The sequence below is a fragment of the Daldinia loculata genome, assembly GCF_022478755.1.
Source record: "Daldinia loculata strain CBS 113971 unplaced genomic scaffold F4817scaffold_21, whole genome shotgun sequence".
Lineage (NCBI taxonomy): Eukaryota > Fungi > Ascomycota > Sordariomycetes > Xylariales > Hypoxylaceae > Daldinia > Daldinia loculata.
In genome coordinates, this window is record NW_026054875.1 from 364,891 (window position 1) to 379,924 (window position 15,034).

Here is a 15,034-nt window from a genome sequence, read left to right on the forward strand (position 1 = left end):
ACGATGTCTCAACGTAAGCATCTGTCAGATATACTATAACACTATTAGGAAACTACCTTTTAGTGATGTAGTGATATATTTGACAGCATCTCTACAGGGGTTCTCGGGTAGGCGTTTGATGGAAGACAGGTAAGCAGACCCAATCAAATTTCTCCTTTAACGTAAGAGTAACCGGAACAGGGTGATAATTTTACTCCCGTAGCCGGCGGCCGGAGTACACTTTTTATCTCCTTACCCACGCAGTCAGCCGCAACTTGAACACAACACTTTGAATTCTTCCCGGGTCCGTTCACGCACGGCTTCTTTCACATCTGGTTTGTCCTGCGCATACACGAATTCATAGATATCGGAGTCTAAGAATATGGAGGCGGCATTACCTACGAATATTCCCGAGTCTCAGCCTACGTCAGCTTCTACATCGGGTATAAGAGCTTGTACGAACTGCTCTCGAGTTAAATGCAAGTGTATATATCGGAGTGACAGCACCATTTGTGAACGGTGGGTTTAGACATCTTATCGCCGTTCCTCTCAAGACCGATTACGCCCTCGACATTAATACTGAGACTGTCTAGATGCTACCGCCTGAAGAAAAACTGCACGCCAACAGTATCGGCTGGGCGTCGCGTGGGAAAACGTCGTGGCGTTTCCAGAACTGCTCGACTTGAAGAAAAACTAGATGAGCTTATGTCAAATCTAAAATCACAGAAAGATACCAGAGAAACTCATATAGAAGATGAAGTAAATTATCATGATGAGCAGCAAGGAGCTCTTGAATCCAATACAGAGGTGCCATCAGCCACTATCGCGTCTTCAGTGCCGGCTACCCAACGTCCCGGAGAGACAACCACATTTGACATTACAAAAATTTCGAGTTCAAGTATTTCTTATTCTGACGAAACGTCCCCGTTAGAGGCAGAAGATTTACTAAGAAAATTCCGAGATGAAACTGCAGTAAGTTAAGCTCCTAGCTTCCAAACCGCAATAGATATATATATCACTAACAGCCAAATATAGGGTTTTCTGCCGTTGGTTTATATTCCTCCATATGCGAGAGCCCAACAGCTTCGGGAAATGTACCCATTCCTGTGGTTAACTATAATGTGCACAGTGTCAGCGTCACCAAGAAAACGAACCGCCTTAAGTGAGCAGGCAAAGAATATTATAGTTCTAAAGGTGGTTATGTATAGGGAGAAGAGCATAGATCTTCTTCTAGGGCTCCTCGTATTTGTAGGATGGTCAATACCCCAATTCAACACTCTGAAATCTCGAACCTTTTATCTGACTCGCTACTGTTAGGTCACATCTGCATAAACGAGATAAACCTTTCTGGACATTATTCTCTCAACTAATTGTTACTTTAGTCTGTGACTTAGGTCTCCATAGGCCACCGTCCGACCCAGCTATGTTTTGTGCAGCTGGTATTAGTATTAGCGACCGATCAACTCTCCTCAAGGGGCGCCCCCATGAGGAGCAACGCGCAGTGTTAGGTGCTTTTGCTGTTACCTCCATGTTAGTTTATCAGCCCGCAACCTTTTTTCCCATCATTAATCCAACCCATTCAATATCTGACGGGTTACTTAGGATATCGAACATCTTCAAACATGCCCCTGGGCTCCGTTGGTCCCCTTACCTTGACATCTACCTTTCAAACCTTGCCCACAGTAGTAAAGTGCCCCAAGACGAAAGCCTTACAGCAATGGTAAAAATGCAACTGATTGCAAACCAAATATATGACGACTCTCTATACGCCAATGGCGGCCGGCCTCCGGTACTTTATTTGTCTGCTCTTCGATCACAGCTACACGAGATAACCAGACAGGGAAGTCTTAGCGCGGAGGTCAGGAATGATCGTAAGTTAAAGTTATAGTCACCAATGTTAATCTATTTTCTCATTAATACGCTCTATTTAGATATGATCTTGGAGCTCTATCACTTTACAGAGCTTCTGATAAACGAATCCGAAATAAGCAAGCCGGTTACAACATGGAATGAGCCGGACTTACGACGATTTGAGATCTATCAGCGCTGCCTTGTGTCAATTAAAGCGTACCTTGACACGTTCTTCTCTACTCCTATCGCTCTTCTGGGTAACATGTCATTCGCCTGTTATCCTCGACTTGTCACAGTCATGAAAGGCTTACATACAATAACCACTTTACAAGATCCAAGCTGGGATCGGGCAGCGGTTCGGACAACCGTTGATCTCATTCCGACTTGTGATAAAATCATCGGGCTATTAGAGTATTTGAAAGCCGCCTCGGCCTTGATTTCACTGGATGGCGGCAAGGATGAATCGTATAACTGGGGCCTTGGGGTTTTCCGGAAGTTGAGAGATGTTTGGCAGTATGACCTAGAAAATATGGACACAACGAACACCACAAATCACGAAACCGACATGTTTGACGGAGTTCGTGGTGGCGGGCTTACAACGCCTGTAGACATTGGCAGTGAATCATGGTTCTTTAACGTGTTGGACGATTTTTAGGAATGGGATTGTTAGACTGTACATATAAATTGACCTGGTTAGGTACGTCGTATTAATTAACCTCATAACTGGCGACATAACGATTTAGAAAACATTAGAACGGGTCGTGATTGAGTGTTGGGGTTCTAGACAAGATATCTAGAACGAGGAACACTTTTAGTACTCCATAGATGTAGATGTAGAGTTCCTTGCGGAATGACGAAGTGGTTTCCCATGTCTTCCCGGTTCACCTTGTAACAGTTTTATGAATTTTAGCTAGAAGCACAACCAAGGAAGATATATAGTTAGGTACTTCGTCTTATGCTAAATATCAAAAATACCTACCAGACAACCAAGACTATCTGTTTCGTCCCTTTTGATTCAAAGAGCTTACTTCAGATGATCTGATTTCGATGTTTCTGGGCACCTAAACCAACTGGTGGGGTCATCGCATACACTTTCTCACACCTAATGTTATTCATGGTCGGGCTAGAGTATCTCGCTTCCCCATGATATCTACATTTATAAATGTAGGACCCTAGATGGATGGATAAGAGGTACCTAAGGTAACCATGAGCGTCATGATAATACGAACTCGCTCTCAAGCAAGACTCCTATGAGGTATGCATGCTATTCTTGAAATCGAAAGATGTTGTACGTGTAAAAGACCGAATGATTGGTATGGAATCAACCGCTGAATTTCCGGCGGCCTGTCGCGGGGCTTACCCTTGTATCCGCATGGCAGCGCCCTAGCAATTCTGAAGACAAGACACTATTTTTGCTAGATGGATGGTGGCGCGGTTCCTGACCCTCGCAGCATGCTTCTATCTTAAAAGTATTACTAGATAGAATATGTGATACCTTACTACCCCCTATTACTCATTTTTAGATATGTGTTGCGTATGGAATGTCATTGGCAGTCTTCGGTTAGTATTTTTCGGGACCGTACCTATGTAACAAATCCGCGTTAGGTATTCAGGCACAGTGCTCTGAGACAGTAGCTGGTCTATCTACCTACGTAGCCGCCTGAGCTGTCGCCCAGCGGCACAGAACAAGCCTATGTACTCGCTGAATCAGCTTACAGCTCGACGTCAGTCAGCATCACCCCAGAAGAATTGACTAACTTATACGGTTACAGTGGTAGAGGATAGCCTGCGGAAGAAGTTCAGGGACATTTCAGGATTTTGGTGGATTTTTCTTCTATATCCCAGGCGAAAAATGTTATATGTCTTGGATCTTTTTACTATCAAACCTCAAGAGGTACCTATTGTAATTCAAAACCCCCAATAACTCCTAGGCTCAAGAACTGTAGAACTCCACCCCCAAAGCCACGTAGGGCAGTGCGCTAAATATATTTTCCCAGACCAGAAAACCTCCCATGTGAACACCCAACTCCTGCGCTATGGTATCATGTTAAGGGTATGCCTTGTTACCTCATGCTAAACCCAATGCATAACAGTGAATTGTAAATCGATAGGTTGATATATCGTTATTAGGATTGCGTATCCAGAATCGCCGCATGAACAGCAGAGCCCCCTATATTGGGGTTATTCAACGCTGTTTGATTTTGCGGCCCGGGTTTAAGATAGCAATTGCCCGGCGCGTCTTGGTCGAATGCGAATGTGCGATTAGTCCAAACAGGAATAAAGCTGACCGCGGCACAGGTCGCATTTCTAGACGTGGAATTACGGGCGAAGTCCGAAGGTATGTAGAAAGAATAAGAAGCGCAAGCGTCGATGCAGTCGTCAAAATTACCCACGAAGAGAGAGGAGAGCGGGTTATTTGGAGCGTCACTGTTGCAATATATCTTGAAACTGGGATTATTAAAAACTTGAGGTCAGATAGTTAGTAGTGGTTCTAAATTGGCGTCCTCGCGTCGACCCTACACTCACATTGAGATTCGTATGTGGTTCCCGTTACTCCCGCTGAATTTGTAGAACATCCTTTATCAATCGCGCTGGAGTCAGTTGATGTTGGCCCTGGTGCTGTCACAGTGACAGTCGCCGGCGAAGCACTAAGTGCGGCCAAACGCGCCTCTGCGTCGTTCGCTCGGCTTGCTTCGACTCCAGTTCCGGCCGCCAAGCCGATGACGGCTGTCGATAAAAGGGCAATGATAATGGATAGAATAAACACTAGTACTGAGCATCCTAATATTCGTTGCGGCGCTCTGCCGTGCTCTGATGGTAGTATAGGACCATACCCGGTTTGATAGTCATACGTATACGACGAAGGTGGCGGGTGCTCAACTGGCGCAAAACCTGTATATCCTGCTGACAGGTTGGCTGACTCTTCAGGCTTTACAGTTGCCGGCGTATGTTGTCCATATGTGCTAGCCACTTCCGGTGCTGCAGGTGGGTGATGAACCTCTGGAAAATTCTGAGGTATTAGCTCAGGCGCCTCATCGTACTGCGATGCCGTTGAAATATTAGTTAAGCGAGTCAAGAAGAGTTAGAGCGCCATCATAGTGAGATAGGTAACTCACTCTTGGAGGCATATTTAACGAGGGAAGTTCGAACAATGACGCGTATTAATAAACTTCAATATTTACTAAAGCTCCCGGAGCGCCACAATCTCTAAGAATCACGATCAAGAAAGAAGATCGTGGTCGGTGCCGACAGAAGAGCAATATCGGGAATAACGGGACACAGGTCAGATATGAATGAGTTGCAGAATCACAAGCGGATCAAGGATAGGACTATTAATCCTTGCTCGTTTCCAGGTAGGTAACGAGAATCTTTGGTTCACACAGCGCAGCCAATCGTAAAACGAGATTGGATAAGCTCTCCTTAAAAACTTGGGCTGTCCATTGGAACACGGACCCGACGACTCGACAGGGTTGCATGAAAATAGACCGGGGTCTCCGTGACCGAATGCAACTCAGCGGAGGAAAACCACAACACATCAGATTCTAGAATATAGAATCCAACTTTGGAAGATAGGTAGGTACCTAGGCACATATTTGCCTATGACTTTGCTTGTGTCTATGACAATGCTTTAGAACTATATAAGATCACGGGTCGCTTTTTTATTATACTTGGCTACCTGTTATATGCTTAGTCCAACTTTATATTATACAACAACGGGTAAGACAAGTTAGATTGGGTCATATAACTACATCAATTATGATCCAATACTTCATACATCTTACTCTGTCTAAATTCACTATTACGCCACTAGTTCTTACCCACTAGTCAATTAAAGTAAGAACTACGATTCCATCCCGCTCATAGACTCAATTTAAGGCTCAATGACATACAGGTATTATACCACGTAATATAAAGAATGGCAAGCTAGCTGAAAAGCACTGGTGTGGCTATATTCGTTAGTTACATATCCCCTTAATACGAACACCTCTAAAAGAGTTGATTGAGAACTACTAATTATTGTCATTATATTTTTTCTATACGAAGTATACAAGCTTAACTCTAGATATATACTGTCTCGTCCTATTCATGGATAGAATACGAACGAGGTCGCCTCTCTATTAGCGTGGGGACGAATCTATATTCCATTAATGGGGCGACCTGTCGTGATGATACGGAACGCTGACGCCAGCTATCGGAAGAAATGGGCTGAGTGGTAAAAAGGTCCCATAAGGCTGAGCACTAAGACCACCTTCCCGGTTCGCGATGTCAGGTACTTATTAGTCATTACAAAACAATAAAGGACTTAACAGCTTAAATCCAAGGTTACACTAATAGCAAGAGTGTGGTTTGATTAACCTAGTATAATATCCAAGTTCGAATTACGCGGTTACTCTAAAATAATCAACTTGCGAGTTTCACCTACGTATTTGCCATACTTCTTAACCCACCCAATCCCCATTAGCCCTAGTTACCTACCTAGGTTAGGTGGGTATCTACTTATTATCATACAGGTAATTCATTCAATGTCGCCTACCCCACATGTAAACTGTTTAACTCAACTTTCTATCAACTTCAATTGACGTAAACTACGTCGAATCAAGTCAAATTCAAGCCTATCTATTGGTTAGTTATAGCAATCCCACGACAAGAAACTAGCTACTCTTTACTTTCTTAAGAGAGTACGGTCTTGTTTCCATGCTGCGCACTTGTTATAAGAGGCCGACAACAACCTTTAGTTATCAAGAAGCACCTAACCGAGGCACTAGAAGTGGCCTTTTAGATACAATGTACAACTCGAGCTTTCCGTCATCTGTCACATCTCAATGAATAGCTCGACTCTTATCAATCTATCACTACATCTTGTTTCTACCTAAATTAACTAGTCTATATTTAAATGAACTTTATACCTTGAAGTACCACGAGTGTGGCAAGTCCTCCAGGCTGAAAGCCAACGACTGAGCTCTAAGCAAAACGCTATAGCAATCATTTCGGTATGTACAGCCCCTCTGTTTAACACAACCAAGGTGATTGAATAAATACTTGGACTATATCGGAGTAACTATCTATACAAATACAGCAAATCCAGTGGTCTTAAAAACCAATGCGTTTGCGGTCAAGTGCTTATATCAAACCTGGAATAACTACTTGTTTTGTCCGTTCGGTAACTTCAATATAGTCACGGCTAGTTCAACCTTTTAAAAATGCTATAACTAGAATAACTTAAGACTTGAAACTAAGATATAATTGAGGAAACTAAATCATCTCAAGATATTAACGTTTCATCTTTTCACAATTCATAATACTTAAGGCTAGAGCGTGTGCGCAGAAACTACTTAGTTACCCAAGTCGAACTTATCTAAACGAATCGACCTTGATGTCCTAGGTTTACAGTTTCCTTACTTGAGGCGATCCGACGTTACCGGTTCTAATGCGTTGCTACCTGAGCCATACAGTTCCTTGTCTGGGATGCTTGGGTTTGGTATTAGGCATTGGGTCTTTATGCTTCCGGTGTTGTTTTTGGCTTGCGTATTGGAGAATGTGAAAAATTCAACTAAGAAAGATTTCGGTTGTGCAGATGAAATATGTGATGTCGTCTAAAAGGCGTGACTTATTGTAGGAATGGTTCCCTTCGCTAGTTACCTCTTAGTACAAAGTGCATGAATTACCTTACCTGTATTAGTGCTTGAGCCCTGATAATGGCTGTCACCGTCAGCTGATGCTCCTACTAAGCCACTGGTGAAGCGGGGTCATGCCTTGCCGATCGGAGGTGAGTTAGTTGGGCCGTTAGGTTACAGTACGACAGGTACTCCAACATGGAGGGGCAGCCGTGAGGGGTAGGTACATAATTGCTTCTGTAGAATTTGGTCAATTCATTAAAGGTACTTGTAGCCCAAAAGCAGCTGGCCATGGAACATGCTTTAATTCTTATGGAGGATGACGGATTATGCGGATTGGATCTACTGTACCTATCTCAGACATCAGGGTTCAACGATGAAATAAATTAATCTTTTATTACATGCGTGTAGCTAGCTATACCTTTTCGCTAGGCTACTTGGGGTAAGGTACCGTACCTTATTCTACTACCATCCCACGTTAACGTTATTCCCATAACCACGGATGGTGCCTACACTGCTACATTACAGTTGATAGGTACCTAAGTGTAGGTCTAGTGCCTGTAGGAGCTGTTCCTATTCATAAGCCGCATATGCATGGTGAGCATTTAGGTGCAGTGCAATACATCGGACGGAGTAGTAGCTTACCGCTCTGCCGCTACAAGCATCTAAATGTGGCTGAAATACACTAGACTCCAGCAGATGGACCAATCATTTGTGCTCCTGACTCGGAATAGCGGGAGAGAGCGTGGGTGGGACTTTCCAATTGGACTTACGTCGAAGTTCAAGGGATTCAATCCGTTAGTGCTTGTAGAATTTCTGGGCTCTTCTTTCCTCCTCTCTTATTCTTATACAAACAAGTATACAAGTACAAACATTGAACTTGTTATGTTCAAGTTGATGCGGAGGGAGTTATTTCTTTTCCTAAAAATAAGTGAATAGGCTTCTCAATTCCCAATTAGAGAGCCCATTCCTATGTGTTTCCTAACGCAAGATTGCTAGGTGAGCAAGCTAGATTTTCTCTCAAGCCTGCTGCAAGTCCTTAACCATACCATACCTAAAACCTTACTCTTTAAGCTTTTTGCCTCCCTTCCTCTTTAGCATGTCCTTTTCTGACTTCGTCGCGTAGATTTCATTTGTGACATTCGTACTTCTATTTCTACGCGTCCTTATTAGTAGCATTCATCCTGTACCCTACCGCCCAAAATGCATATCAACGAGATGCTCGCAGACGCCGAGAGGACCGGTCAGCCGTCCTTCTCTTTCGAATATTTCCCTCCGAAGACAGCGCAAGGTGTGCAGAACCTGTATGATCGTATGGAACGCATGTACGACTTTGGACCCAAATTCATCGATATCACATGGGGAGCAGGAGGGCGGATTGCTGAGCTGACCTGCGACATGGTCGTTCAGGCGCAGGCCTACTTTGGTCTCGAAACCTGCATGCATCTGACTTGCACAGATATGGGCGAGGACAAGATAAACGACGCGTTGAGGAAGGCGTACAAGGCGGGTTGTACTAACATACTAGCACTACGAGGTGACCCTCCTCGCGAAAAGGAGCAGTGGGTAGCTACTGATGGCGGTTTCAAGTATGCAAGGGATCTTGTCGCTCATATACGAAAGACGTACGGGAATCACTTCGACATTGGTGTTGCCGGCTATCCTGAGGGTTGTGACGATAATAAAGATGAGGATCTATTGTTAGACCACCTGAAAGAGAAGGTTGACATGGGTGCTACCTTCATTGTCACGCAGATGTTCTACGACGCCGAAAATTTCATACGATGGGTAAAGAAAGTACGAGAAAGGGGTATTACCATCCCGATCATCCCCGGTATTATGCCTATTGCAACTTACGCCAGTTTCCTTCGACGAGCAAACCATATGAATTGCAAGATACCCGATGGATGGATGACACTTCTCGAACCGATCAAGAATGACGACTCTGCCGTGAGGGAGGTTGGAAAGACGCTGGTTGCTGAGCTCTGCCGAAAGATTATGTCCGCCGGCATTGTTCACCTTCACTTCTATACTATGAACCTGGCTCAGGCAACCCGTATGGTCTTGGAAGAGCTGGATTGGATGCCAACCACAACCCGTCCTCGAAAGCAGGCTCTGCCATGGAAACAGTCTCTTGCACTTGGGCGGCGCGAAGAAGACGTCCGTCCTATTTTCTGGCGTAACCGCAACAAGTCATATGTATCAAGAACTCAGGACTGGGACGAATTTCCGAACGGCAGATGGGGAGACTCGCGTTCTCCTGCTTTTGGTGAATTGGATGCATATGGAATTGGTCTAACCGGCACGAACGAGTCTAATCGCAAGAGATGGGGTGAACCCAAGTCCGTCCAAGATATTGCCTCCCTCTTCGTGCGGTACATGGAAAGAGATCTCCCTTCTTTGCCTTGGAGCGAAGCACCTCTAACCGGCGAGTCGGACTCTATTAAAGATGATCTCATCAAGCTCAATCAACGCGGCCTATTAACTATCAACTCCCAGCCAGCAGTAGACGGCGTCAAGTCTACTCATCCAGTGTACGGATGGGGGCCCCCGAATGGATATGTCTACCAAAAGGCGTATCTAGAGTTGCTGGTCTCTCCTGATTTATTTCCCGAGATTATTCGAAGGATTGACGCCGACCCAGATTTGTCATACTACGCTGTTACTCAGTTTGGGAAGCTCACGACAAATACCCCCTCTGAAGGTCCCAACGCGGTCACATGGGGAGTTTTCCCTGGGAAAGAGATTGTCCAACCCACAATTGTCGAGAGTACTAGTTTCTTAGCCTGGAAAGACGAAGCCTTTAGGCTTGGTATAGATTGGGCCCATTGTCACGATGCCAACTCACCTAGTCGCATCTTGATCGAAAAGATTATGAACGAGTGGTATTTGATTAATATCGGTAAGTTACCCCGCAGTTCTCAGAAGAGAGCAATACTAATGTAGATTATGTAGTCAACAACGACTTTCATCAGCCACGAACTATATTCGAGCTTTTGGATGGATTAACCGTCAAAGACATCGATGTACCCGTGACACCTGTCAATGGAGAGCATAACGGGGTTCATAAGGAGACGAACGGCATTTGAGCTGTTAAGCAAAACGGAGCAATTGCTGTGGTATAAACATAGCGTTGATACAGGGAACGGCGTCATTGCACTTTTCAACAAGCATTCGGCAGGCGGGCAAAGGTGGTTACCATTTCAACAAGCATATATCGAGGCGTTTGGAAACGGGGTCCAGATTTTTCAACAAAAAATCGGAGCACAGGTTTAGGGCTTAACGGCAACCTGGGAAAAGGGATAGGCTGAACGCGGGTTGTGCTGCATCATATCTCAACGATACCCCAGCGATGAAGGTGATAGTTTCGAGCGCGATTGTTTATTTTTACTTGATTTTTTGTAAGCCGAGAAATTATTTGGACGGCATCTAGCGGGTTAAGACAAGTAAGTTCTCCCGAAAAAAGAGGCATGTCATCGGGGACAAGATAAGGCGTATTGCCATTAGAGATGACAAGACAAGGCCGATAAATTGAATAACTTTCAAACGCCTTTATCAAGCTCGATAATTAAAATCTAGGGAACTCTTTTATATGAAGATGTCTCTGATTATTGCCGATATCTCCGATTTATGTATCCCGCTCATACATAGAACCGATCCGGTTATGAAAAAAACAAAGTGTGCGGCTCAACAAGTCAACGTCGTATCAAATGATACATGTCGAATCTAGATCCTTAATTCTTATCCCTGCGCTACACCCACATAAGTTTAGGTTCTTTTATAAGCGAACCGAATGCCGATTATTATTGAACAACGTGCCTGTATACGCTCAAAGCGTCTTAGGACCTGAGTTTTGTGGGATGCCAATTCCGCTGCGAATTTCGCACTAGTTCGAAATGAAATACTCCTTAGCAAACTCCTTTTTATTAAAATGTACTTGTCTCTCTTGAATAAAAAAAAAAATTGCAAATTGCTCAATTCAAACTGTATATGTCACTAATGGAACCAAGTTTTGAATGATAGAAGGAAGTAAGTAAACATAGCGCGAAAACTGGTATCGTTTTTAACCTATTAACCTACCTTATTCCTTTTATTGACTGCCCAAGTGTGGATGTCTGCACTTCCTTTTTTTCCCTTTCCCCTATACATTAGGTACCCCCTTGACCGCAAACATACGAGGTACATTTATGATGCACCCCCTGTCCTACGCTGTTCCCTACTAATTTTTATTTTCTTTCCTTCAGAACTACCTTTCCTCATTTCTTTTCGCGACGTAAAAATATTTCCCCCCTAATAATCCGTTTTGTTGGGCAGGTTTATCATGGATACGATTATTATCAGCCCGGAGTTACCTCCGAATGATGTTTTACTCCTGCGGAACCTTGCCGAGGATATTAAGCAATACCAAGAAAATCGGACCGGCCCGTCTAACAAAGACGCCGCTACGACACCCGGCCAAGAGGCCGTTGATGGAGGTAGGTCCATCCCGTTAATTAGAGTAAGGGAGTTGGGGCAGAACCCAAGGAGCTACTCCGGATCCGGGTTCCGTGTTGACTAGGATTTTATTATAGCCCTTGGAAATGGCGCCCCGTCATCTAGGGATGAGCACGACCTGGCTCGCATGAGAGCGCTTAACGATCCGGCACACCAAGAGTTCGAGCCAACCATATTCTCTTCCGTGGACTTTCGAGATTTATCATCACGACTACACCCCGTGGTATATGAGTATATATTGAAGCCATACATCAAATGGGCTCAGAGCATTGCTAGACATCCCAGGGTATGTATAGCAATATCGCATCTTATGTTCACCCTATTATTGTTCCCGACGCACACTAACATATTTGCAGTGCGTGGTCATAGTTTTGTTCCAAGTCTAAAGTCTTCTCATAAGGAGTTTACTGACGAGAATGTAGCGATGTGATTATGGTTACTCACCTGATCATCTACTTCACCACTTCAGTCCCCAGCGCAATATGGCTCTTCTACCATTTTACCTATCTGCATGGGATTATCCACTCTGCCATGCAATTTTACTACGTAGGCACATATACGTTAATGATGCACCAACATATTCACGCAGGAGGCGTGCTACGTAAACAGTCCTGGGTCCACCTGTTCGACGTAATATTCCCGTATATTACCGACCCTTTGATGGGCCACACATTTAATAGCTATTATTACCATCATGTTAAACACCGGTCAGTTTTCTAAGTCATTCTCGAGGTTCCTTCGTATATAGCAGCTAACCCTTCCGTAGTAAGCAAAATAACTACTATTTTCTCATATCCTCGGCATTTGCCAGGTGGACATCGAACATTTTATAAAGGTAGACTTCAAATGAATGCTAACTCTATCTATCTTGGCTATTAGATCACGTTGAAGGCAACGGCCCTGATGATCTCTCCTCGACTGTCCGGTACCAACGCGACAACGTCTGGCATTTCCTCCACTACGTTGGACGTTTCTATTTCTTTGTCTGGTTGGACTTACCCTTGTACTTCTTCCGGACAGATCGTCTTACGTTCGCATTAAAGACGGCGTTTTGGGAGCTATTCAGCTATTCTATGCTCCTAACTCTATTTCGGCTGAATAGTCGTCCAGCGTTCTTCGTATTCTTGCTCCCATTCTTGTTGCTTCGCTTGGGACTCATGGTGGGCAACTGGGGTCAGCATGCCCTTGTGGACGCCGACGAACCCGACTCCGACTACCGATCCAGCATTACCTTGATAGACGTTCCTGTAAGTTCCTATCTTTCACCTCCGCTTAGTTGTTCGTCTAGCACTCTATTCCTTTTAGCTAGGATATAACCCGTCGCATATGCTTTGCTTACCACTAACGATGTCAAACTTTTAGAGCAATAGATATTGCTTCAATGACGGGTACCACACGTCGCATCATCTAAACCCTCTGCGGCACTGGCGTGAACACCCCGTGCACTTCCTGGCCAATAAGCAGACCTACAGCGCGGAACACGCACTTGTCTTTCACAATATAGACTACCTAGAGATTACCTTGCGATTATTGCTTCACCATTACGAGCATCTAGCGCGGTGCATGGTACCGATCGGGGAGAAGCAGATCGCCATGACCATCGAGCAGCGTGCCGCCTTGCTTAAACGCTGCACACGACGCTTCACCGAGGAGGAGATCAAGGAGAAGTTTAAGGCGCCTGTTAAGTTGGCCTCTAAGACTAAGTGATGGATAGCGCTGGGTTAGGAATTGAATTTAATCGGCAACCTGTCCGGTGACGGAATGAGTTAAGAATAGACATTTATCACCGGACATCTCCTTAATGAGGAGGAGCGTTTTCAGATTTTATATACCCAAGGCTTCCGAATAGACCAAGGTTACTTGTACAACGTGTAATAAATTTAATGCTATCATCATCATGCGTTTTAGTGAGTAAAAGGTGCCGAGCGAATGTCGGCCGAGGATGTTCCGTGTTTAATGGATAGGTATGTCCGCTTGCCTTAGGTACCTCCTAAGGTGCTCTAGCTGCCTTATGGTGGACCATTAGTGCAACTGTGCCAAAATCAAGAAAATTGATGGCACTATGTCTAATAAGGTAATAGTAACGTTAGGGGTACAGTATAGGCTCGATTATTTGCCCTGTATACACAATTTACAAGGTAATTAAACCTAATAGTACAATAACTTTACGAATATTCATCCAAACCTTTTCTAAAAAACATTAATATTTTAATTAATAAATAACAAAAATAATAGTCCAGGTTGCATGTGATTTAACCTAATACTGGTAAAGATATTAAAAAGGCTATGAACGTAGCTATACGGGCCGCTTTTTCTAAAGGTTTAAAAGATTAGCCAATCAGATTTAGCTTTTACCTTAGCCTTAAACTTTTCAATTGCCTTATACACACACAACACACATTCAAATAACTTTACAAAAACAGCAATCCAGACGTTATAATTGGTATCATTTTATAACCTTAATTGATGCGAAAACAATGATTCAAGTTGCATTTAAATCGGACTTTTGGCTGTTGTGTTGTAGTAGAATCAAATAGCGCTTGTCTGGAGAGGCAAGCACGTGATACCCTTTAAAAGCACCTCGATAAAGTTATTCCAAATAGATTCCAAATATTTTAATGGCAATATAATACTTAATATGCATCGCATAAACATGCAGTTTGGTCCATCTTTTTCGCATCAATTAAGGCTATAAAATGATACCAATTATAATGTCTGGATTGTTGTTTTTGTCAAGTTATTTGAATGTGTGGTGTGTTGTGTGTTGTATAAGGCAATTGAAGATTAAATTGATAATGGAATCTTTTACCTTGTATATACACTTAGCGTTCCTTGCTATATTACCCTTTTTGGAAAATTCCGACCTATTTTATTGATTTTGGCACAGTTGCACTAATGGTCCACCATATGCCTGCTTAGTTCGGTAGATCCGTTACTCTTGCCTTACTGTGGAGGGGCCAAACAGTCTCCGACTTGCCCCGTTTGTTCTCCGAGTCGCATTTCAACTTCACCAACTACCTATTTACACTTTATTCTACTGGATCCCACAGTGTTCATAAAAAGGAGTCGGATTGCATTTCATTTCTTATTTATTG

At 43.8% G+C, this 15,034-nt stretch overlaps 4 protein-coding genes across 4 annotated transcripts; 3 read left to right on the top strand and 1 right to left on the bottom strand.

Annotated features, from left to right (window-relative positions):
- Positions 1-236: 236 nt before the first annotated feature.
- F4817DRAFT_336245 (uncharacterized protein) lies at positions 237-2,560 on the top strand. Its single transcript, XM_049303118.1, has 6 exons — positions 237-498; positions 573-951; positions 1,015-1,235; positions 1,297-1,509; positions 1,582-1,850; positions 1,911-2,560. Exons 1-6 carry the CDS (start codon positions 362-364, stop codon positions 2,483-2,485), a joined length of 1,794 nt encoding a protein of 597 aa, XP_049159625.1. The 5' UTR covers positions 237-361; the 3' UTR covers positions 2,486-2,560.
- A 1,070-nt stretch (positions 2,561-3,630) lies between these two features.
- Positions 3,631-5,202, bottom strand: F4817DRAFT_336247 (uncharacterized protein). Its single transcript, XM_049303119.1, has 3 exons — positions 4,947-5,202; positions 4,357-4,870; positions 3,631-4,294 (listed from the first exon to the last, which is right to left on the bottom strand). Exons 1-3 carry the CDS (start codon positions 4,956-4,958, stop codon positions 3,957-3,959), a joined length of 864 nt encoding a protein of 287 aa, XP_049159626.1. The 5' UTR covers positions 4,959-5,202; the 3' UTR covers positions 3,631-3,956.
- Positions 5,203-8,496: 3,294 nt separating this feature from the next.
- On the top strand, positions 8,497-11,265 carry F4817DRAFT_95431 (methylenetetrahydrofolate reduct). Its single transcript, XM_049308087.1, has 2 exons — positions 8,497-10,347; positions 10,401-11,265. The coding sequence occupies exons 1-2, from the start codon at positions 8,649-8,651 to the stop codon at positions 10,532-10,534; spliced, it is 1,833 nt and encodes a 610-aa protein (XP_049159627.1). The 5' UTR covers positions 8,497-8,648; the 3' UTR covers positions 10,535-11,265.
- Positions 11,266-11,586: 321 nt separating this feature from the next.
- F4817DRAFT_336250 (uncharacterized protein) lies at positions 11,587-13,856 on the top strand. The gene is made up of 5 exons (XM_049303120.1): positions 11,587-11,920; positions 12,017-12,222; positions 12,360-12,645; positions 12,819-13,186; positions 13,302-13,856. The coding sequence occupies exons 1-5, from the start codon at positions 11,767-11,769 to the stop codon at positions 13,644-13,646; spliced, it is 1,359 nt and encodes a 452-aa protein (XP_049159628.1). The 5' UTR covers positions 11,587-11,766; the 3' UTR covers positions 13,647-13,856.
- The last annotated feature ends 1,178 nt before the right edge of the window (positions 13,857-15,034 follow it).